The following is a 25,261-nucleotide window of genomic DNA, read 5'->3' as shown; positions in this document are numbered from 1 at the left end:
GGGAAATGCGGTTGGAGAGGGAAATGCGGTTGGAGAGGGAAATGCGGTTGGAGAGGGAAATGCGGTTGGAGTGGGAAATGCGGGGGTACGGTGTTTGTTGTGCACAAAATTCGCACTGTTGCTGATTATTATATCATGACAATGTCCTAATTAGCAAAGTCATTTTAATAAACAGTAACTTTACAGTAAGCATGACACTTAATGCCATCGGAATGTACGGAAATAAGTGAGTTGAGCAATGAGGGAACATTGAACACAGCGGCTTACACGCAGCGGCACCAGAGGCTCGGATCCTCCTAACAACTTCAAAGTTTAACTAATAAACGTGGACTTTCTTATTCTTATTATTTGATGATTTAACATTAATTTATTGCAGCTATAAAATGATATTAAATTATATTCTCATGCAGTTTTTATTTTATTTATTTTACAAGGGACTGGGATTCAGATGACAATATATTCTCCTTATTTACTAATCAAATGTTTTTATCCTATTGAAACAAATAATACTCTTTTTAAGAAGGCATGTTCCTTTTCTTATTCTATAAACATGTAATAATTTTTTTTTTTTAAGTATTATTTACAGCAGTTTGTCACTCCGAATGGGGATACAAGTTTGCCACTCTGCATGGGGATAAAGGATGGCACATGAGTGAAAAGAAGCCCACAACTGCTGCTTTTCAAGCATAGGACTGGCTGTGCCAGTCTCCATCATGGCGGAGCAGGCGCTCACAAGCCCATAACTGAACCAGGTGCATCCCAGCCAATCACCGGTCAGCTTCTGCGTGACGTTCCCCCTCCTCTCCCCCAGCCTCCTGAGGCCGTTGTCCTCCTGGCAACACCAAATCGTTCAAACTCGGAGCCGGCCAATCAGCGCCGGGGTGATGTTATCCCCTGAGACATGAGGAGGGGGAGGGGAAACAACCAATCACAAGCGGTATTAGATCGCCCTGCCGCGACTAAGCCAATGGCAGACGCGGTGACATCCCCGCGCCGGCCTTCCAATCAGCGCCGTCCTTATGTTTTGGCTCGCACGTTTGAATGTGGTGATGGCCGCTGCTGGGGAGGAATGAGTGTCCGGTAGCAGGGAGACTGACATTTATAAGCCGCCCCCCTCCCCCTCTATATTCTATTCACCGTTAACTCAATACCTAAATATTACTCACTGACGCGAGCCGAGCTTCGGACCCCGGTAATTAGTTGCTGTCAGGGCCACAGCCTGCGCCATTACCCGGGGACGGGGGGGGGGGGGGTTCTGGCTGTGATAATCATCTCGGGCACCCAACATGTTTAAATAGGGGGGGGGGGGGGGGGGAATCCAGGCTGGAAAGAATGTGATTTTTATGTGGGTACACCTGTATAATACTGTGTGTATGTATGTATCACCTGTGAGCACATTTACATGTCAGACAGGTCTAGGATATGTAAATGTGCTCACAAGTCATATTCTTTATTGGCTTTATGCTATACGGTGTAGGGTCTTTGTTGCCTTTTTCATCCACCATAACAAAGTGTGTGTGTGTGTGTGTGTGTGTGTGTGTGTTTATTTATTATTATTTATTTATAAAATATTTTACCAGGAAGTAATACATTGAGAGTTACCTCTCGTTTTCAAGTATGTCCTGGGCACAGAGTTAAGACAAATAATACATGGTTACAAATACAGTTACATAAATGAACAGGGATATATACAAGACATTGCATGCACAGTTAAAGAAAATATATGTTATGGGCGTATGAAACAGTTACAGACCAGATTAAAATGTGAGACAGCCTTAGATTTGAAAGAACTTGAAAGAACTTAAACTGGTGGTGGATGTGAGAGTCCCGCCACTATAAAACGGCCCTTAGAATCCCCACTACACCTGGTCCTGATGTATCACTTAGTTCAGGTGATTAAATAGGTGATTGCTAATCTATTTGCAAGGATGTAATCACACTTTGATCCCCTGCTGGAGGAAGGGAAATGTGTGTTTTACAGGGAGTGACAGAAACCTGCGGTGCAGCAGCCCACATGAAATGTAAATTCAATCTCTAGCTTGCTACTGGTTTGGCTTGTAGTGTACCTGTCACTGCGTTAAAAGACATCCCTGTTAATAACATTTGAGGCATAAACTCCTTCCCTCTATGGTTGGGCATCTTAAACTGGGTGTCAGGTGGATACCCTTTTTGTGCTCTGCTTGTAACCTTACGCTTCCAACACAGACACAATTTTTTGATTTGTGTGTGTTGTTGCTAATCACAAGGAAGACACGTGGAGGGCATGTTTACTGGTTGTGTATGTAATTCGTTTAGTTTTGTGTCTCCAGCTAGTATTGGATGCAGGTGTATAGGGCAGCTGTGTTCCTGAAAGGCATTGAACTATTCTCCCCCTCCCCTTCATTTGGGTAACCGTTATACTTTCCTCAGAAAAAATCTCAATAGGTGTTGTAATACTCAAAGTTTTCGCTATCGGGCATTTTATACCTTTGCCGGTTGTCTTGGCTCTGTCATCTACTTGCCGATGCCCTTGAGCATTAAAAAAGGATTAGATTTTTTTTTTTTTGGCAACTGTGCACACAAATGTAATTTACTTGTTTTGAATGCAACACTTTGAGCTTCTCTTAACTATGTTTCACAAATATATGAAGGATTTTCCACAATAATATTGTCATCTCCCACTCTGCAGCGTTGATTTGATTAGAGTACGGCTGGAGTACTTTGCATTTGAGTATAGTGTTCCCCTTGTCTACATGGTGGGCTTCCTGCCCCGTTCAGTAATTTCCCCCTGTGCTTTTCCGTTTGGGTACCTGACTGTTTAAAACTTTCAGTGTGTTGTGTGTGTTGTGTGTGTTGTGTGTGTTGTGTGTGTTGTGTGTGTTGTGTGTGTTGTGTGTGTGGTGTGTGTGTGTCCCCACACACACGGTCCATTGATTATCAGTCCCAGACTACGAATCACATAAATGAGGGCTTTGGGAAACAAGACTACTAGAACTGGGTTTCTTAAATACAGCAATTTTAATATACATTTGTGATCAGGTTATTACCGATAAGCTTTATTATTGCTGCAGGTAGTTCAGAAACCATCATGAATGACAACAGTATACTGGTGCCTGCTGCAGGCAGGAGTCTCTTGGCGGACTCCTCTGTGTTTGACTGTAAAATCGCAGAGACTTCCAAGGAGAACTTGTTTGCTGGTTCTGCTGATACTGATGGTAAGCCACGGAAAGTTTGGTTAGCACTGTGTAATTTTTCCATATTTGACAGAATACCAAATTGCTACTCAGTTTTTAAATAATTATTTGCATGTGTTGACATAAAGCAGCATTCCTAAGTATACAACGCTTTGTTTTTACATTTTAAATGGTTTTTATAGAAAACCTAAAGGCATCAAAATTCAGGTCTGATTTGTGTTTGTTCCCTAGGGGGCCAATCTCCTATGTACGACATTATGAAGACAGATCTGAATTACCGCAGAAAGCCTTAATACTTCATTTTAAATGAGTGGGATTGGTGACTTCCTGTATTTCATAGTATTATATTGATTTAGGCTTTTTCCATCTTGAGCTCAAATTTGGTCTCAAGTAGTGAATCTGTTAAGGTTCCAAAACAATAAAAAATTATATACAGTATGTGTGTATATGTATTTTTTTTATTTTTATTGATGACTAAACTATATAGATGCATGTGGATGTTTCTTTAGAATATCTCCTTAGTTTTGTTTTCTTTAAAGCAGTGGTGTTCAATCACAGTCCTCAAGACGCCCAACAGTTCAGGTTTTAAGGATATCCCAGTTTCAGCGCAGGTCTCGGTCTTCGTCTGAGCCACCTGTGCTGAAGCAGGGATTTCCTTAACTTGACCTGTTGGGGGGTCTTGCGGACTGGAGTTAAGCACCCTGCTTTAAAGAACACATTACTTTTCATTTTATTTATTTTTTATTTATATATATTTTTTAACCCCTTTAATATACTTACTACTAATACATTATTGTTTTATACAGCGGAAATGCCCCAAATTGAAACCAGAGTGGTTTTAGTTGATGATGCCGGAAGCAATGAAGAATTGGTAAAAGCACTTGAGGTACAGGTTTTTAACATTTACCTTGTGTTGCAGTAATTTTTATCTTTTTTTGTTTGATAAATGCTTCTGGAATGTTACATCAGTCTTCCTTTTCACAGATAGTTAAACTAATGGAAGTTCCTGTTATAAAGATAAAGGACAATTGCCCTGAAAAATCCAGAGACTCATTTATAAAAAGTATTGTTAATATGGTATGGTGATTGTTTATTCATACCTTTTTTTTTGTTGCATGCTATACTTCACAAATTACCCTTTTAAAAGTGCACAACTAACATTTGTTTAAGTGAAACGGCAATAAAATTGCTGAAAAAGCTTTTTTTTTTTAAATTTGGTACCACAACTGCTGGGAGACTAAACTACAAGAAGATGAGAATATTTAGAAATGACCTGTTCACAATTTTATTGAATGTTAATACTGTACTTCACTTTTGGGGCTATTGCAGTAATTCTAACACAAGTAAAATCTTCATGATTATTTTCCGGAGGTGAAGGGTATTCTTGCATTAGGTGATTGCATTTTTTTTGGATCTCCTGGATTTCTGTTATCACTGCACTTGTTTTGGGTGACTGTCTGTTTATATGTATAAATTAGAATGATGTATACAGTGGCAGTGTACAATATTTAATGATTCACGTATTTTCATAGCAGCAATCCCTATGGAAATAACTAATTTCTTTGTCATGGAAACATTAAGGAAATCAAAGTTCCCTGCCTGAAAACTGATTCAGTGGAAGAGTTTGGAGATGCGGATTCCCCAGAATTTGAGACGGTGTTCGTCCTATCAGACTTCCAGCACCCTTCCTATAGATACCTGTACAAAGCTGACTGCAGAGTTCTTGGCCCTCCTATAATTCTGTATTGTGCACAAAAAGGAGAGGTATGACTGTCCAAGCCGTACGTAAAAACAAAATGTACCATTTTAAATAATGATTTGTATTATAGATTGTAAATCATTGATAAAGTGGTGATTGAATTAGCATGTAAATTGTGTGTGTTGAAGGTGGGAGAAGGTACAGCTAAATACTCCCTTGTTGGTGAATCGGGAGTTTTAAATATTGTGTGAAAACATTTCTGGATCTGGTGAGATGTTTCACCAGTTTTCTTGTATTTCTGAACCTGCCTTTAATGATTTTTATGGCGTTTGTTGAATTTCTATTCTAGCCTTTGCCCTTCACATCCCGTCCACTGTATTGTGCGAGCATGTTAAATCTAGTGCTGTGCTTTACTGGATTCAGAAGAAAGGATGAACTGGTAAGGATAATGTTTTGGTAATTGAATACGTGGGTAAGAATAGCGCTTCTATTGTCATATGTTCACAGCAGCAAGTGCAAACCATCTATGATTTGAGTTTTCTCAATGAATCTACTGATGGATAGCTGTCTTATTGTTGCACGTTTACTGCACTTTTCTGAGATTCTGTGGTGCTGGAGCAGTCTCTGTGGACCAAAGTGAACTAATTTTAACTGAGTGACATGCTCTATAGGTTTAAATATGAGTGAACACTGCTTTTATACAAAGCAAAGTAGTATAAGCATCTGTAAAACCTCTTTATGTATCCATAGTAACCAAATGCATTGGTATGTGTGAAATTTTCACCTAATCTCTTGTTATACGTCTCTAAACTATTGTGTATTTGGGTAAACTTTTAATTTAGTCTTTCTCCTCCCCCACTCCCAATTTTTTTTTTTAAATTACCATTTTGGACAAACAGCATAGTTTGTTTAAAGATATTAAGTGGAAAGAACAATAAAATTACCCAAAGAAAATACATATTTGCTGCTAAATAGCATAAATGTCAAACATTTTAATCAAATGTTCCTAGCGAAGTTAATTACAATAAGTTGTTTAAAAATAATAATTTGCTGGCTTTGTGGAGCTTCATCTTTTAGTGAACATGACATTCTTTCTGAAATAAGATGGAAACAGACTGACTTTCTTCACAAAAATATTGGTTCTCGTATTTGGCAGGAATTTCACATGATCATATTAGAAATATATGATGAATCAACCTGATGGTTTCCTTCATACATATCAGTTATTTCCCAGCAAAATAGAATTTTATAAGCCTACCAGTCGTCCAGGTATTTTTCCAATTGGTGTTTTGCAGGCTATTTCATGTTTTTAGTTGTACCTTCTAGTGCTATAACCTCCCTGAATAAATGAACTGTACATGTTCATTTCTTCATTTGTAAAGTATTGGTACCAAAATTGTTTTCCATCTCCAATCCTGTGTGTAATGTTTTGTTTATTTCCCCCTCCCTGCACCACTATATTTGAACGCAACAAAACCAACTTCAACATTACTACAAAAAGTCATCAAAGTTGAATTATCTACCAGCAACTGATTTAGTGGTCGCTCCCAGATTTAACGTGTACTTATAACTAGGATACGATTTTGATTCTTGTAATAAACTCAAACATGTTTGTGTAAAATCTCTTTCAATTTTGTTTTCTTTCTAGGTTAAGTTGGTAAACTTGGTTCATCACATGGGAGGGACAATTAAAAGAGACTTCAGTTCCAAGGTTACACATCTCATTGCCAACTCAACCCATGGAGATAAATTCAGGGTATGTCGCATTTAAAATGGTATTGGGTTTTACCAAGTTCATTATTATCATGTTGTGACATTGTGTGGTTGTGTAATGTAATTAGTAAAGCACTTTGTTTCTACCACAGTGGGTGATTGTGATAACCTTGTATAATACTGTAAGTTCATTTCAATTGTTTATGATTAAGATCTTTCAATCTGGATTTCCTATGGGGGATTTTTTTTTTAAACTGTATTAACCGCATAATGTGACTACTGTTGTACTTTTTGTTCTGTTTGTCGGTTAAGTTTTGGTGTGATACAGTACAGTGTTGTGGATTATCCAGTAATGTTGAAAACTAGCAATATTTCAGTGTGAGCAATACTGTAGATCTAACTTTTGAGAAGTGGGCGACAAGTCAACCCATGCACCGCAAAGCTGCTACATCTATAATGCACAATTATATTATTTGCCAAGATAATATATTGAAAGCTGCGTTTTATCAAATGAGATGCTTAAGAGTAAAGATCTTGCGCTATTATAGTAACACAGTTTTTACAGCTGTAGCCTGCTTAAAGGGACAACCCCTTCTAGGACCAAATGATGCATTCCAGTGACTCGTTTAAGGATAGGTAGAAGAGAAGAGGAGCACAGCTCACAGCATCCAAAAATGTGAAAATAAGGGCAACTCCAGACATGGAAAAAATATATATATGAACTTTTAATGATCAGCTTGGCAATAGTATAGGACCACACACCAACGCGTTTCATCCCTCAGGACTTTCTCAAGGACCTTGACCTTGAGAAAGTCCTGAGGGATGAAACGCATTGGTGCGTGGTCCTATACTATTGCCAAGCTGATCATTAAAAGTTCATATATATATTTTTTCCATGTCTGGAGTTGCCCTTATTTTTGCATTTTTGGATGCTGTGAGCTGTGCTCCTTCTCTTCTACCTATCTGGATTCTTCTTCTGAGGACTGCACGCCGAGGAATCCATTTATCTGGAACATAACTAGTCAGGTAAAGGGCATTAGCCCCTCGGTTGTTACCTTTCTATTGCTGGACTGTTATATCATACCCCAGTGGTGAATTAATGTATATTGGAGACCAAGTATTGCGGTAGCTGTGTGGGCACCACCAGGTCCCTATTCTTTACCCTGGGATGTTCATTCCTGTCAATGTATTATTGTTCCTGGATTCATTCAATGAGATTAATGTTATCTGAGCCTACTGTGGTGATACACCAATATACCACACTACCTATGACTCGTTTAAGGAGTCTCATCTCGGTAATTGATACATTTTTGTTTTATTCAAATCTGGCATTTGGACATGGTTTTTTTTTAAAGTGGGACCGGTGTGATGTCACGGATCAGCAAATCCTTGCACAGCCATAGTCCTCGCTACCCGCCTCTGCTTATCTTTTATAGGTTCTCTGAGGCCAGTCTGGGATAAGGGCAAAGAAAACACTTAATTTGGCAAACACTTCCTAAATCAAAGGCCCCCAAGCAATGCAACTGGCTGTGTGATTGCATCTTTCAATATTTAAATTTTGTATCCAAGACATTTCAGTGGTAAAACTGGAGTTGGTCAAATTCTGGTCTCTTGTCAGTCGCCAAAGACATAGTCAATAATATTTATACTTGGACAGTCCAACACATTGAAAACTAATTACCTAAGCTGCCGATAGATTTGTTCTCCTGTGTTCGATCAGCAAAGATCCTGCTCCCCAGGGTTTGTTAAATGGCTGCCTTTCAATTTCAATCAATCCTTCAGTCAGTGTAACTCAGCAGCTACAATGTATTCTATTAGAGTTAACAGCTCAAACTGCTGGGAATATTTGCAACAAATTAGCACAAACAGGAAAGTGATTTATTTACAAAATCATGTAGGATATTTGCATGGATTATTTCTTTAAAATGGAGAAATAAACATTAGTTACATTACTATAAACCACTAGTTCTATCCTCTGATCAGCCAAATGGTTGTAATATCTTCATTTGCAATAGATGGTATCTGCTTATTTTGTCACTTCAGCCCATTCTGATGATCGCTACACATATTGCTCTGATTTTTAGGTTGCTGTGAGTCTGGGCACTCCCATCATGAGGGCTGACTGGATTTTAAAAGCGTGGGAGAAAAGGAATGAGCTGTAAGTACTTTGTATTAAGGCAAACTAGTTTTTGTTTCAGGTCTAATTTTACAGTGTGGTGGTGGTGGTTTTTAAGCGAGTTAGTGTGTTAAGAATTGTATTCCTTTTTACATCAACATTTCATGTACTATATGAAACGTTGGTTCCTTTTTGGATAGACTAGAACTTGAGGTGAAGGTAAAGACTAATTGTTATAGCTTTACCACTTCCATTGGTCCACCCCTGAGAACAGAAGATAATGGGCCATATCTGCTAAGTAGTGCTACTCCATAAGACCTCTTGCTCCATACCTTCCAACTGTTCCTATTTATCTGGTACACTGCGTGGTTTTTGTTTCCTATAAGAGAAACTGTACCCATTAAACCTTTAATGCAGGGGCTCTCAACTCCAGTCCCTCATGACGCCCCAACAGATCAGGTTTTCATCATATCCCAGCTTCAGCACAGGTGGCTCAATATTTGACTGAGCCACCTGTGCTGAAGCAGGGATATCCTTACCTCTAATGTGGCGTAAAATGATGCTGCAGGGTCATCTGATGTCATGCAAGATTTTCCGGGGGGATTTGGTAGCTAGAGAGGCCCCACTCTCTCCCAAGACATTTAAATTAAATGCCTGGGGACTGCGTGAGGCCTCTGCAGCTTCTCCCACCTGGTCTTCTGTGACGCATCGTCATGGTAACCTGGCATCAAATTATGCCGTGGAGACGCGTTGCCATTTGACATGGGAAGTGAGCAGGCAGGGGAGCGCAGGATCCAAACTTTACGCACCCCTCGGTTGAGGAACTTCAATTGACATGGCTTGAAAGTAGCTCCATCCAGCACGAGTAGAGAAACTTCAATTGTGCCTAATGTTGGAGGGTCTGTTATGGCCTGTTCACTTGAATCGACTATAAAGGGTCTTCTGGTGCTGGGAAGGTGTCCTATGGAATTGCATGACGTGGTAAATATTGTTCACTATGCTTTGCTTTAAGTTTAAGGCTACAAAAAGTAGCAAAATGTCCATGTTTGTCTGCTTGTGAAACACATTCCATGTTGCAGATGGATGATCTAAAACAAATGGCTGCTTTATTGATTGACTTAATTGCTTTACTTCATGAAGCATTATTACGTGTAGTATATAGGAAGATGTTTAAACTAATGCTCTTCTTGTGTTGAGATTCTGAGTTTTCCCATATTGATGTGGATTTGTTTTTTTTTGTTTTTTAGTGAATTCAATGCAGCAGATGATGAGTTTAAAAATGAGTTCAAAGTTCCTCCGTTCCAAGACTGCATATTAAGTTTTCTTGGGTTTTCTGAGGACGAGAGAGTCAACATGGAAGAAATGACTGAAATGCAAGGTATTCAAACAAATGGCAGTACAAATTTACACTTGCTTGCAAGCAACAATCTTGTTCATGAAATTGTGGGAAAGCCTATACAATTTTATAAAGACTCTACTGGTTAAAATCCTCTGCTAGCCAGCATACAGACGCGCCTCAGGACTTGCCAACTGTCATTCAAGTAAAAAGTGCAGTTTAATAATCTTCTGTTGCAACGACCTGTATAAGATCTTTATTTTGGTGTCAATGTGCTAGTTGAGAAGACACGGTTGCTGGACGTTTTAAGAGGTCCTTTGTTGGAGGTATAACTTGCACTTCTGATTGTCGAGCTGGTTCATGGTTCGAATCCAAGCAGAGAATTTAATGCAGAAAGCAAATGTTTTATTTTGTATACTAATTCAGATTTTGTACATTTTAATATTTCCAAGTGAGATAGATATATGTATATGTATATGTATATGTTCTTGATACTCCATTAATTAAATGATGTTAATTCTAATACACTAGGGGGGATCTTTCTACCTGTTGGTGATGAAAAATGCACTCATCTAGTTGTGGAAGAAAACTCTGTGAAAGAGTTCCCCTTCGAGCCTCCAAAGAGACTGTATGTTGTGAAGCAAGAGGTGAGCAGTACCAACTCGCAACGTATTATTACACTTTAAATGTCGGTCATTTTCTAAATCGCTGATGTGTTATATTTTTCTGTTCTTTCTCAGTGGTTTTGGGGAAGTATACAAATGGATGCCAGAGCTGGAGAAACCATGTATCTGTTTGAAAAGGTACATGTGAGCGCTGGGTTTTTCGTTTGGTGTTTTTTTTTTTTTTTTGTGTGTGGTTATTTTTCTTAATTTATTAAAATCCTGATGTTAAATGCATTTGCTTTCTTTGTAGCATGACAGTCCAGTGCTCAAAAAGTCTGTGTCCATGCTCTCCCTGAACACACCAAACAGCAATCGTAAGAAACGGCGCTTGAAAGATACCCTTGCTCAACTAACCAGAGAGACGGACATCTCGCCATTTCCTCCACGCAAACGTCCTTCAGCTGAACATTCCTTGTCCATGGGATCGCTGCTGGATATCTCAAACACACCGGAATCGGGGAAGTCTTTTTCAGGTATAGTGATGCCCTGTGGTGGATAGGCGTGGCCAAGTTACACCATTCACATTCTTCCTTCTATACTTGGGCAGGGTCATAGGTGAAGTTAGATGTAGAGAGGTGCTCAGAATCGAAGGTGGCTCTGTAGAAGAAAATAATTTCTCGTATTTCATATATAATTCATAAAAGTCCGGATACTTGTAATGAATGTCCCATATAAGATTGTATAATGTAGCCCAGAGAGGGATGTGTCTAGTGGTGTCAATTTGACAAACCACAAGATGAGACACTGATGATTTCCCAATCTGATAAGAAATATACAGTTTGAAAGTGCTCAGGCACGAAACGCGTAGGTGCGTTTTCATCTTGTCCATCCACCCTATTGAGCTTGCAATAAATTGATCTTTGTATTATTGGCGTTGCCCTGGATTACTTATCCTATGCTGATTCATTTCTGGTTATTTTTTTTGTGTGGCCATTTTCTGCTGTGCTCTGTACCTTTTTACTACGGCAGGGTCATAGGTGAACCTTAATTTTTACAATCTTAATTACGTCTAGAACTTAATATGATGCATCAGATGTCCGAGCACAGGCTCGTTCAGTGGGTTTCTGAGAAATGCTTTACAGCTTCATATGGGAGCTTTTAAAGGGTGTGCTTTAGATGAATTAACAAAAGTAATCGATCAAACCCCAAAGTGCTTCAAAAAACATGAGCCTCTTAATGACTTCAGTATGTTAAAGTTGGTCGTATATATACATATATTTAAACCCGTAGAAAGTCAGGGCTATGTGTAAACTTGAAGATGATCAAATAACCTTCTATATCTTTTTTTAACTTGTGCAGAGAGAAATTGTGAGAGAGGACAGAACTATCATTCAAGTAATAAATGTAGTCAGACAAGGAAGGATGCACGGAAAAGACCAAGCAGATGTTCAAAAGAAAGTAATATGTTTAGAGATTTTGCTACAATTCAGCATGTGAAGGTGGCAGATGTGTTAGACTTTAAACCCCGCTCCACAGAGCAAACACTGGATACCCCAAGCAGGAAATCTGAAAGCTTGTGTCTTGATAACAGGAGACGTTTCCTAACAGCTTCAGATAGCAGAAAGGTCCTATTCCCTGAAAAGGAACAGCGCTTACAGGGGAATATGCCTCCTGATGATCCATGTGGAGTAATGAATGTCCATTATGCAGATATGCTTTCACAGTTTACAACCACTAGTAAGCAGACATCTGCAGAACTTTATTTTTTACTTTCTAATGTAAACGAATTTACTAAAGTGCCGTATGTGTAAAAATACCACAAGAAGCACTTATTCTGCAAGAATGTTTTGCAAAATGATGCTAATGCAGATAGAATATCAAATATGAAGTTTAGTTTAGTCTGCACATGGTTTGAATATGAATTGGAGTTCCCGCTTTCAGAATTCAATGTAAATGTTGGTAATATTCAAAACGGGATTACATTTTTTTTTTTAAGAGTGGTTGACACTTAAATTTCTTTGAACATGTAATAAAACGGTTGCCTAATTATTTCATCACGTGGCTTCCAACACATAATTGGCATGATTTCCTTTCTGAAGACTTTTCATCCATTGTGTCCATGTTAATCAAGCGCCGGTATAGGTGATCATACCCGCTCCGGTGTCAACGCCATTTAAGTCCATGGGGCTACGATTACCCGGTACTTTATGAATGTGCCCTATTTCCCTCCATTCTGGTGTTCATAATGTAGGCTTTTTTTTATGTATGTGTGTGCTAGCAATGGTGGTTGTAAGGGATTTATACTTCTCCCCTTTTAAGTGCAAAACCTGCACGGAACGCCCATTGGAGCAAACAAAGAGCTTTGTGAATGAGAGCCCGTGTTTTTCATGGGACTTGCCATTGGCAATACAAATATTGACATTGAAACTTTACATAAGGAAAGTAAATTTAAATCTGCGCACTAGTTGTGCTTCATCTGTTGCATGTGGAGAAATGCAGCTGTCACATTGAACCAGATACAGTAGCAAAGTTGATTTATTTGGAGCAATTGTGCTCAACTCTAGTCCTCAAGGAATCCCCCCGCCCCCCATTTTCCCACCCCTAAACAGGTCAGGTTTTAAGAAAATCCCAGCTGTAGGTGGCTCAATCAGTCCCTGCTTCAGCAGAGTTGGCTCAGTCTTAGACTGAGCCACCTGTGCTGAAGCTGGGAAATCCCTTAACCTGACCTGTTGGGTCTTGAGGATTGGAGTTGAGCACCACTGATTTTAGGGGTTGACACTTAATTAAATGCATTAAAAAATTAATATCCTATTTTCTTGTGCTGAGTTGATGCATCCGACCAGATTCTAGGTCTGTCAAAAAAGTTGGACGAAAATGATTTGGTGCGGACACATTTTACTTAAAAAATATTCAATAACTTCTATTTAACAGATACACCAAAAGTCTGCCCAAAGCCCTGCAAAATCTCCACGCCTCTGCCACAGAAACAGTCAGCAAGATGGCAGGTTGCTATGGAATTATATCAAACTGAGAGCAATTATGTTGACATTCTCACTACAATCGTACAGGTAATCCGTGTAATATGAATGTCTATTTGGAGTGTACTCTTAAAAGGCAAAATTACTATACCAATTGGGCACTTGTGTTGCAATATTTGGCAAAATACACATCCTCCATAATGGTGAATAAATTTATTTTGATTTATAAAATGTTTTACCAGGAAGTAATACATTGTTAGTTCTCGTTTTCAAGTATGTCCTGGGCACAGAGTTCTGATGACAAATGCATGGTTAAGTTTAGTAAACAGGGTTATACATTATATACAAGGCATTGCATGCACAGAAAGATCATATATAAGATTAAAATGTGAGACCAGCTTTAGTTTTTGAAAGAACTTGCTGGTGGCTGATGTTAGTCTCCGGTAGATTGTTCCAGTTTTGGGGTGCACAGTAAGAGGAGGAGCGGCCGGATACTTTGTTGAACCTTGGGACCATGAACAGTCTTTTGGAGTCAGATTTCTGATGATACATGCTGTGTGTAGTAAGGGCGAGGAGCTTGTTTAGAAAGACGGGTAGCTTGTTCAGAGTATTTGAAGGCAAGACAGGAAAGGTAAACTTGTGTGCCTAGCCATGAAATCTATGTGTAATCTTTTATTTGTTACACTGGTGGTAATATGTAATCAAATTTTGTATTGAAATTCAATTATGTAATCCTTTTAGTATCTCTTGATATTTGCATTGGGAATTTATTTTAATATTGACCTTGAAATACTTTGGCAGCTTTTTCATGTTCCACTAGAAAAAGATGGACAGTTAGGAGGCCCACTCCTGGCGCAAGAAGAGATCAAGACTATTTTTGGCAGTATCCCAGATATTCTTGATTTGCACACTAAAATAAAGGTAACACTGTGTTTTGTTTTTTTTTTTATTATTATTTTTTAAACCCAATACATTTTATGCCCTTTAATCAAATTTTTTTTTTTTTTGCTGGAGTGGTCAATGATTTCATAGTTTTACTTTTTCTTGAGTCAAGTATTTACGTACATGGATTTTTAAAATCTCCTGCATCTGTTTGTTTTTCCTTTTGTACCATCCTAAACGGGTTTTGGGAAGATCAAAAATGTAAGCCCTATAATATGATGGTTTAAAATGAAATAAAATTATTTTTAATGAGCGCCAAATATGCATTTGAAATTTCAGTGACTGTTTTATATTATATTTTTATTTTTTGCAGTGATGTAGGATCCTATAGCAGCCCATGTGTTTAAAATATGTGTATGTTCCAATAAATCTGTAACTGGCAACTTTTTCTTTCCAGGGTGACCTTGAAAACCTCATGATTGACTGGGCAGAAACCAAAAGCATTGGGGATGTCATTCTTACCTATGCAAGTGAAAGCTTGGACTACTTTTATTGTTTTTAATTTCTAATCGTTTTAGAAAGATGCATACGGCTCTAATTGAAATATATATATATTTTTAATCTACCTATGTTGAATGACCTTTTTACTATTTCTAGCAATACAATATTTTTTTATTTTTTTTATCTTATTAAATCCTACTGCGAACTCAAGAAGAATGACCTTTAAGTCTCCATTTGACTTTCACAGTTTAATTTAGTTTCACGGATGTATCCTATTAGCAATTTTGCTTGCCTTGACGAACACCACACTGTAGTCCCACTTTTATTTATTTTTTTTTGCTTACAAATCCTTAACCTTCAAATATTAGAGCAGGTTTCTGTAAAAAAAAATAATGTAACTTGTTTTAATGTCTTTTCAGTCAAAAGATTTAGTGAAAATCTACCCACCTTTTGTAAACTTCTTTGAAATGAGCAAGGAAACGATAATAAAATGTGAGCGGCTGAAGCCGCGGTTTCACGCTTTTCTGAAGGTATGTAAATTAAAAAATAAAACTCGTCCAAGTATAAACCTTTACAGCATCTCTTATTGATTTTAATTACTTGGTGTAACTGCACAAGTCTATTATACCTGTTTTAGTTGACGCACAATCCTCCTTTTCAAACACAGCTCAAATTTTTTTTATTTTTTACTTTTTAATAACTGATTGTAACTATTGGAGAGGAACAGTGGTGTTACAGGTGTATAAATGACCTCTGCTTGGGGCTGTTGCTGGACTGATTTTGACCATAACGTCCAAACTAGATATGCAATTTAAGGAACACTGAAGCAGATCTGTATTCTGTTATGTTCTAGGTAAATCCAGGAAGTGCACCGGAACCAGAAAGTGTAACGGTCTCTGGGACTACAGTCTCCAGTCTAAATTCTGTTGGGGTAGCGGGGGGAACGAACTGTAATTATGGCCGATATTGCTTTTCAAACCTTTTTAGCGCAATTTTTTTTTTGTTGGTAACCCTTACATGTTGGTTTCCAGTATTTGACTTGCTGCACATTGCTGTAATGTGTATATGTTTCCCTTAAATAAATCTTAAATGGTTTTCCCTTAAGGTGACCTGGCAAGTGCACATTGCATGTCATTACCCAGAGTCCTTGGCATCAGTGGAAGCACTGTATGCTAAGAGATAATGGGGGAAAGGCAGTGCTGCAGACCTGTCTGAGACACGTGAATGTGATCAAGTGATATTTTTATTTTCCCTTTTGTTGCAAAGTGAATAATAAAATGATTGGCAGAGATGGAGAGAAGACCATTAATATGTACTGTGGCCTGTGCAAGCTTTTAATATTTGCTGATAAATAGTACAAATACAATGGATTTTACTGAAGAAATACCGGAGTGGGTCAATATGGAAAATTAGATTTTTACCATGTAGGATATATTTGAGATTTGCATTTACTCGTTTTATTTTCAGATTAATCAAGCCAAGCCTGAATGTGGGCGACAGACTTTAGTTGAACTATTAATCCGACCTGTTCAAAGGTTGCCAAGTGTTGCCCTGCTTCTAAATGGTAAGTGGAAACGCACAGAAGTGATCATGAATAATGTAAATCATGAAACTATGGTGGCTCTTTGGGTCTTAAGTATATTGCTACCGGGGCTATTTATCCACAAACCCAATAGAATAGGCTTCATAACATTTTTGTTACTGTTGTAGACCTCAAGAAACATACAGCAGATGATAACCCAGACAAAGTCATGTTGGAGAAGGCTATTGAATCATTAAAAGAAGTAATGACGTAAGTAAATATACATTGCATGTTTGTATGATCTGAAACGTGTACGGGCCTCATCTCCATGTTATTTCAAACCAGTTTTTACGCTTTCTGTAATGGATCCAAAACCAAAATGCAACATTATGATATATACACAGACGATGCCTTATGTGAGCTGAGTACAAGATTTACAATGTCTCTTCATTTGGAGAGGTGAAATCTTAGGCTGCCGCCAGGGTGACGCTGAGCGGGCACTTGCGCTCAGCACGATCAACTGCATTGCTCCAGCGTGAGCGTGTGTGCCCGTGAGCGCACGGCGCTCAGCTGCTTGGCGAGACTAATCAATTCGATTTGCCGCTCGCTGACGCGTCACGTGAGCGGTTCGCCCAATGAGGGAGAATCAGCTCTCTGTCATGGCTGCCCCCCTACACGCGCAACTAGCAGGACACAAATCAGCCAAGCTCGAGCGCCAGCGCGCTCTCATTCACCCTGGCCGCAGCCTTAGGTAGCAAGCTGAGGAAAGCTGTCTGTGTACTGTTTTTAGATTAAATATTTCTGGAATACTACAAGATCAATCTTTTTAAAAGTTGATATTTTCAATTGATGTAGTTTAATACAAGCAACTTTCAATTTGTTTTTGCTGACAGTCACATAAATGAAGATAAAAGAAAAACTGAAGGGCAAAGGCAGATTTTTGACGTTGTCTATGAAGTGGATGGATGTCCTGTAAGTATTAAATACAAATATGGTAAATTCCCCATCTCTTTATGTATGCAATATACTGTTTGTATTTTGGTAACAATAAGCACACATCCTTTAATCCATTTTGTAGAATGTTTTTTCATTGTCTACTTGGCCAGTTAAATAAGCGGACTATTTCATTTGTATAATTCTTGTAGCAATTGCAATTTGAGCCATTTTGACGTTTCCTGTTATCACACATTCCTCCTCCCCTTATTGTAGGCAAATCTTTTATCTTCCCACCGAATGTTAGTCCAGCGAGTAGAAACCATTTCTCTTGGTGATGACCTTTGTGACAGGGGTGAGCAGGTCACGCTCTTTCTATTTAACGATTGTCTTGAGGTAAGGATCTATTTAATATTCACACAAACCAATATAGTAAGAATGGACGGCTAGGAATTTAGGTGAAACTATGGCAATTGATGACTGATGTAGAAGCATAAATAACATTTCAGACTAAATGAAATAAAATGTTGTAGAAATGACGCAGTTGAACCTTTTGAGGTACTGTGATAAACATATATAGTAGAATCTTCTCCTTGGTGCTACTGGCGGCTTTTTAAATTTTTAATGGGCTCCCTATAAATGTTAACCTATGGTCAGGACATGCGAAGAGTATTAAAAACAAAAAAAAAGATGGATATATATCTCTAGATTTCTATATCTCGCTAAAAATCTAGTTTAAACAGAAGTTTCTTGTTTAGCAAGTGCAATACCAACAAAGATAGAAAGGGCACGTTTGGCTTTCATTGCAAAAAGTTTTATTCAGCAAAGCATGCCTGACGTTTCGGCGTACACACCAGCCCTTCTCAATGCCCTGATCCATGCCATGTCCTAGTTTGTTTGTATAGCAAACTGGCCATTGGCTACCTTTAATAAGTCTGCGTGTTTGTACCTGTCCTGGAAAAAACTTGAATGCTGCTTGACTAATAGTTTGAATAATTTAGAATGATTTTGGAATGCAGACTACCTATTCTTATTGTTTGTAGCCAGTCATAACGCTCTGATCTTGCTTGTTCTGGAGCTGTGAAGAATTTAACGTTGTCTATCATAAATGACAACATGCAGGCCATCCCTCCCTCCCACCAAGGTCACATCTCGCTGACTTCCCATTTATTACCAGAAATTACTCATGGCCATTAACATCTGCGAAGGTGCAGAACTTAAACTGAATTAGATGAATAGTGAGCTCTTATTGCTGTGCCACTTTTTTAATGAAGATTTTGTTTTATGTATGCTTAGTAACTTGTAAAATGTTACTCCTTTTTCAAGCAGTGAAAATGTTGCATTATCCACTGAAATCTCATTTGTATCCCTACATTTTATTCTTTTACTAGATTGCAAGAAAACGGCATAAAGTTATTAGTGCTTTTAAGAGTCCCCATGGTCAAACTAGACCCCCTGCTTCTCTCAAGCATATAAGCTTAATGCCTCTCTCACAGATCAAGAAAGTACTTGACATCCGAGAGACCGAAGGTTTGTATGAAATAAGGTTTTAATACACACACAGCAGCAAAGTATCTATCTCTTCCACCCCCTCCCCTGTCTCTTCCCCCCCACCCTCTTTCTCCCCTCCCTCACACAATTTTTTTTATTTTATTTTTAAATATGTACTGCATCTATATTGTGCATGTGGTGTTTTGTGCAGGGGATTTTAAAGCCCAACCAACTGTAAGTAACCTACATTTTTATTTTACAGGTTTGAAACGGAGGTTCTTCCAGATCTTTCCAGCACTTCCGTTTCAGGGACCCCCGCTTCCTGAGATACTTACTGGTGAAATTACCGGTATTACTTCTGGTTTTTAAAGTGGATTTAAATTGCTGTCCAATAGGAAGCCACAACTGATGTTGCAGCTTCCTATTGGCCCAATACTTTGCAGCCATTTTGTTTCCCCGAGAGATTCAAATCCATAACTTCACCAGTAAAGTATCTCGTGAATCTGGGGAAAGGGGGCTCCATATCTGAAAATTGTCTCGGGTGGATCCTATGTCCCAACCTGTAAAAGTGTTAAAATAATTTATTTATTTTTTAAATCAGTAAGTGTAACTTAAACTCAGTGACTGAAGCACTAAGATTTCTGAATAAGTTTGCGTAATTCATGCTATTATAATAGAAGGGTTACATAGACTGTGACCCTTTCTAATGGACTAAGATTATCTTCTATGCAGTTCTAACTTGGAATGTAGCCGGTTCTCTTATCTGCTCTGCACTGATAACATATTGAAATACAACACTACACCCCTACTTTCAGCTTTTGCTTGGTGTCTAGTGCTAATGTTGGTACAATATAGTGTGCTGACAACATTTTATATTACAGCATCCACTGGTACAAGCAACACAATGAACCATTGTGTTCATTGAGCATGAGAGAGTATTTTAACATTGTTGCATGTGAGGCTCGCTTCAACACCAAATTTGAATGCAAAATAAAATCTTAAAATAACAAACTCCCCCCCCCCCATTGATTTATTGGGAGTGTGCACCTTGCTCTGCACAAATCCATCATGTGATATATCATAAACGGGTTTTCCTGACATGCGATTATATGCAATTAATTCTGCATGAGTTAACAGCCAATGTGGCTAAATTTAGACTTTTGAAATTGGTTAAAACAATTGCGTTTCTTGTAGTGAAGTTTAGTGTCTGGTACGCTGCGGTAAAAGTACCCCAGGAGCCCGCTACACGCGGAGGGGGGAGCAGCCATAGCTGCGAACCGGATAAAAGGTTCAAATTGACCGCGCTAGCGTCTGGAACGCTGCGGTACAGGGAACAGTGCACGGGAGCGCGGGCGTCACGTTCCGGCCGGCAGATGCGTGCAGAGACACGCGGGCCGTGCATGAGCACTTGATACGTCATAGAAGCGACGAACACACTGTGTGTATGTGTGTGTGAGAGCTGCAGCATGGAACGCTCAGCAGGGAGAAGCCAAGTGCTGGAAATGGATTCGAAAATGGAAGAAAAAAAAAAGAGTGCTATGGGTTAACCCACAAGAAGGATAAACTTTTTGGGGCGAGACAAAGAAAAGGTAGAGTCTTTCCTATCCAAGTAATTAAGGACCTCATTCAGGTGGAGCTGGCTCGACCAGACGCCAGAGTATTTACGCCTAAAAGGTTTGGGAAGATGTATCCATTCCCACAAGAGGAGGTAAAATTTTGGGAGGTCAGCCCAAAGGTGGATACTGCTATTTCCAGAATAGTAAAAAAAGACCACAATCCCAATAGAGGAAGCTGCGTCATTGAAGGACGCTATGGATAGGAAGATGGATTATGTATTGAAAAAAGCATACGTTACCGCAGGAACATCCTACAAACCTGCCATAGCAACTACGTCAGCAGCAAGGGCTATGCGAGTATGGATTACCAACATTGAAAAGGCAATAGACAAAGGCGTAAAAAGAAGTGCTATTCTTAAAGCACTGTCAGAAGTAAAATGGGCAACAGATTACATAGCGGAAGCCTCATTGGATGCAGTAAAATTAGCAGCCAAATCTATGGCGCTGGCGGTATCAGCAAGAAGGGCTTTATGGCTCAGACAGTGGATGGCTGACACAGCATCAAAGAACAGCTTGTGTGGATTACCATTTGAAGGTGAGTTCCTCTTCGGTAACAAACTGGATGCGATAATAACAAAAGCATCAGGAGGTAAGAGCACTTTTTTACCTCAGGAAAACAGAGCCAGAAGATTTGGTTTCCAACAGGCTAATAGAAACCAGTATAAAGAAGCAAAGTCATATAGACCTGGTAGGTCATTCCCAAGACAAACAACATGGAGGGGCGGCCAGTACCAACTTTTTCGTGTCTCCAGAGGAAGAGGATCATTCACAAAGAATAAATCCACATGAAGGTCAGAGGGCCCAGCAGTTGTTAGTAGGAGGGTGACTGAAGCAGTTTTCTGCAACATGGGCCCAAACAATACAGGACAATTGGGTATTACAGACCATTCGTCAGGGGTACAGTATAGAATTCAGGGAGATGCCAAGAAGAAATATGGGCGAAATAACATGTATACAGTCCAAGGAGAAAAGAAGGCAGATGAATTTGGCTTTAAAGAAATTATTACAAGCAGAAGTAATAAAGAAGGTACCTCAGGAAGACAGAGGAAGCGGAATTTATTCCAGGATTTTTCTAGTAAAAAAACCTACAGGGGATTACAGAGCAATCCTAGACCTAAGAAAGGTAAATTTATTCTTGAGAATAAGAAAATTCAAGATGGTGTCGTTGAACCTGATTATTCAAGAGGTACAACCAGGAGACTGGATGGTGGCGATAGACTTAAAAGACTCTTATCTACATGTGCCCATAGCAAAGGGACATCAAAGATTCCTAAGGTTTGCAGTAAATCAAGATCATTATCAGTACACAGCACTGCCATTTGGTCTGGCTACTTCCCCAAGGACGTTTACAAAGGTTCTAGCCCATCTAGTGGCAAAAATGAGAGAAAGAGGGGTAGAAATATACCCATACCTGGACGACATCCTGGTAAAATCAAGGAGTCTGGAGAAACTCCAACAAGACCAGAAGATGGTAATAACCTTCCTGGAACGCCACGGTTGGTTAATAAACAGAGACAAGAGCCATCTCATGCCCACTCAGCTGTTAAGATTTCTGGGGGTAGAATTCGATACAGGAAAAGGAGAAGTGAGACTACCAGACGCAAAGAGGCAAGACATAGCCATGCAAACAAAGAAGCTCAGGAAAGCTACCAGGGCTTCAGCAGAAGAATGCATGAAGCTCCTAGGGAAATTCGCTTCAACATTAAGCGTCACAAAATGGGCAGCACTACATATGAGACCACTGCAAAACAATTTTCTGCAACAATGGAACGGGAATCACAAGGACACAAGACAAAGAATCTTGTTACACCCACACACAAAACAGGAGTTAAAGTGGTGGGAAGATACCCGAAACCTGGAAAAAGGACAAACACTACAACCTGTGCACTGGGTAAGAATTACAACAGATGCGATCAACACAGGTTGGGGTGCCCAGATGGGAGAAACATTGGTGCAAGGAACCTGGACAAACCAGGAAAAGCATCTTCCATCAAATCTGCTGGAACTAAAAGCAGTACAAAGGGCCTTAGAAGCTTTCCAAGACCATATAAGAGGTGGCTGTATAAAAATAGAATCAGACAACAGGTCAGTTGTCAAGTATATAGCCAAACAAGGAGGAACCAGGAGCAGAAAGCTGATGAACCTCACAGCAGAAATCCTCTTTTGGGCAGAGCGCCACTTGTCGGAAATTACAGCCATACATATCCCAGGACTAGAAAATGTCACAGCAGACTTTCTAAGTCGGAACATCATACACCCAGGCGAATTGGCATTAGATCCACAGGTGTTTCAAGAACTGGTAGAGCGATGGGGTCAGCCAGACATAGATCTCATGACGACACACCAAAACCGCCAGGTAAGGAACTACTGTGCCAGACAGTTTCATCCAAGCGCATAAGGTACAGATGCTCTCAGTTTCAAATGGCTCTTCAAGTTGGCATACCTGTTCCCTCCAATTCCCCTAATTCCGAAAACAATCAGGAAAATCAGGGAAGACCAAGCAGCGGTGATATTCGTAGCACCCTACTGGCCAAGAAGGCTTTGGTTCACACACTTGGTAAATATGGCAGTAGATACACCATGGCACATACCAGATCGCAAAGGGTTGATGCGGCAGGGGCCAATATGTCATCCGAATGCCAAACAATGGGCTTTGACGGCATGGCGATTGAGCGGGAAACATTGAGACTGAAAGGTTGTTCAGACAAAACAATCCAAACCCTTTTACAAGCAAGGAAAAGTTCCACATCGAGAGTATACCATAGAATCTGGCTTTGCTTTCGTGATTGGTGTGAAAAAGAAAAACAAAATTTCCTTTCACCTAGAATTGTATCAATAGTGGAGTTCCTGCAAAAAGGATTTGAGAAAGGTCTCAGTCTTAGCTCATTGAAAGTACAGGTGTCTGCACTATCAGCCTTGTTGGAAAGAAATATGGCAATGGAAAGATTGGTCATCAGGTTCTTTCAGGCAGTTAAAAGGTTAAGGCCTCAAATCAAGAACAGGGTACCTACATGGGACTTGTCCCTAGTATTGGATGTACTCCTAGTATTGGATGTACTAACAGCAGCTCCGTTTGAACCTATACAGGCTTAAAATGGCGTTTTTGATAGCAATCACCTCAGCAAGGAGAGTGGGAGAACTACAGGCTCTATCAGCCAAGGAACCATTCCTAGTCATACATCAAGACAAGGCAGTTCTCAGACCAGTACATCAATTCCTGCCAAAGGTTGTATCACAGTTCCATATGAATCAAGAAAGTGTGATTCCGTCATTCTGTCCAGAACCAAAGAATAAGAAAGAAGAAAGACTACACAAATTAGACGTGGGAAGATGTCTAAAAGTGTACCTGGAAAGGATGCGAGATATCAGAAAGTCAGACAGACTATTCATCATTCCAGAGGGACCGAAGAAAGGTCAAGCAGCATCAAAGACAACAATTTCCCAGTGGATAGTGTCTTGTATTAAAAAGGCTTATGAAAGCAAAGGACAAGATAAACCTTTGAACATTAAAGCTCATTCTACAAGGGCCATGTCTACTTCATGAGCATTTAAAGCCCAGGCTACACCAGGACAGATATGCAAAGCGGCAGTCTGGTCCTCATTCAATACATTCTTGAAATACTACAGACTAGACGTACAATCATCAGCTGACGCAAGCTTTGGTCGTAGAGTGTTAGAATCTGTGTAGTGAAATAAGTGTAAAGTGTATTAATAAAGGTCAAACTGATAAGGTATTAATTGGTGTTGTCTATTCTGATGTATCCCTCCCTAAAAAAATTTCACTGCTGCTTGGGTATGTCCCAATGGTGCCCACTGCCAGGGTGATCAGGAAAGAAGAAACTTTAAAACAACTTACTGTAATTTTCTTTTCCTGGAACCATGGCAGTGGGCACATAGGCATTAGACATACATAGGGAGGGTAACTATGTGCCCACTGCCATGGTTCCAGGAAAAGAAAATTACGGTAAGTTGTTTTAAATTTTCTTCTTGCTTTAAGATGGCAGCAAGCTTAACCCTTTCACATCCATGTGTCATGACTGGCAGAAACACTGAGCATCCATTTGACATGTACAAGTTTGTAAACTATGCACTGAATGATTCAGGTTAAACTTTCTCATAGGATCAAACTAAACTAACCGTTGAGATCTTTAATACATTAGATCAGCGTTTCCCAAATGGTGGGTCGCGACCCGGCACCGGGCCACGGCACCAAAATTGCCGGGTCGCAGCGAGGCTGGCCGCGCGGTGTCTCCCGTCCCCCATGCTCAATTTTAAAAAATGGCGGCGATTCCCCCTGCGGTCCCTCGTGCTTGCGCAGGGCCCGCTCCCTTCCTCCCCCCCGCTTCCAACGTGGGACGGAGGAGGAAGTACCAGCTCCTACTGCGGCCCGTTTCCCCCCGCGGCCAGCTTCCCGAGCTCACCTCCCGTGGCACCCCCTCCCGAGCCCACCTCCCGTGCCCCCCCTCCTGAGCTCACCTCCCGTGGCACCCCCTCCCGAGCCCACCTCCCGTGCCCCCCCCCCTCCCGAGCCCACCTCCCGTGCCCCCATCCCACCTCCCGTCCCGGGCAGCAGGGTATATCGGGGGCAGCAGGGGAAAGCGTCCGGCGGCAAGGTAAGTCACCCCACCCAGTCACTGCCTCCCACCCAAGTGCCCCTGCCCCCCCCTCCCTCCCACCCAAGTGCCCCTGGCCCCCC

General features: G+C 40.0%; 1 protein-coding gene across 10 annotated transcripts in view; it reads left to right on the top strand.

Annotated features, from left to right (window-relative positions):
• The first annotated feature begins 840 nt into the window (after window positions 1-840).
• The window catches only part of ECT2 (epithelial cell transforming 2), a 33,399-nt gene continuing 8,978 nt past the window's right edge, over window positions 841-25,261 (top strand). For 2 of the 10 annotated variants that reach the window (XM_075570768.1, XM_075570767.1), the window contains exons 1-22: window positions 841-1,192; window positions 3,051-3,194; window positions 3,980-4,059; window positions 4,158-4,250; window positions 4,755-4,937; window positions 5,222-5,311; window positions 6,521-6,628; window positions 8,670-8,743; window positions 9,949-10,079; window positions 10,569-10,684; window positions 10,778-10,840; window positions 10,953-11,175; window positions 12,002-12,379; window positions 13,574-13,710; window positions 14,422-14,541; window positions 14,960-15,028; window positions 15,423-15,533; window positions 16,471-16,567; window positions 16,714-16,795; window positions 17,419-17,497; window positions 17,735-17,854; window positions 18,850-18,988. In XM_075570768.1, coding sequence (XP_075426883.1) covers window positions 3,068-3,194; window positions 3,980-4,059; window positions 4,158-4,250; window positions 4,755-4,937; window positions 5,222-5,311; window positions 6,521-6,628; window positions 8,670-8,743; window positions 9,949-10,079; window positions 10,569-10,684; window positions 10,778-10,840; window positions 10,953-11,175; window positions 12,002-12,379; window positions 13,574-13,710; window positions 14,422-14,541; window positions 14,960-15,028; window positions 15,423-15,533; window positions 16,471-16,567; window positions 16,714-16,795; window positions 17,419-17,497; window positions 17,735-17,854; window positions 18,850-18,988 — 2,620 coding nt within the window. In that variant the 5' untranslated portion in view covers window positions 841-1,192; window positions 3,051-3,067. The remainder of the gene's footprint in view (window positions 1,193-3,050; window positions 3,195-3,979; window positions 4,060-4,157; window positions 4,251-4,754; window positions 4,938-5,221; window positions 5,312-6,520; window positions 6,629-8,669; window positions 8,744-9,948; window positions 10,080-10,568; window positions 10,685-10,777; window positions 10,841-10,952; window positions 11,176-12,001; window positions 12,380-13,573; window positions 13,711-14,421; window positions 14,542-14,959; window positions 15,029-15,422; window positions 15,534-16,470; window positions 16,568-16,713; window positions 16,796-17,418; window positions 17,498-17,734; window positions 17,855-18,849; window positions 18,989-25,261) is intronic. The other 8 variants (XM_075570773.1, XM_075570771.1, XM_075570770.1 and 5 more) reach the window with 8 other exon arrangements.

The sequence above is a fragment of the Ascaphus truei genome, chromosome 14 (genome assembly GCF_040206685.1).
Source record: "Ascaphus truei isolate aAscTru1 chromosome 14, aAscTru1.hap1, whole genome shotgun sequence".
Classification (NCBI taxonomy): domain Eukaryota; kingdom Metazoa; phylum Chordata; class Amphibia; order Anura; family Ascaphidae; genus Ascaphus; species Ascaphus truei.
Note: the sequence above shows the minus strand (reverse complement) of the source record. Positions and strands in the feature narration are given on the sequence as shown.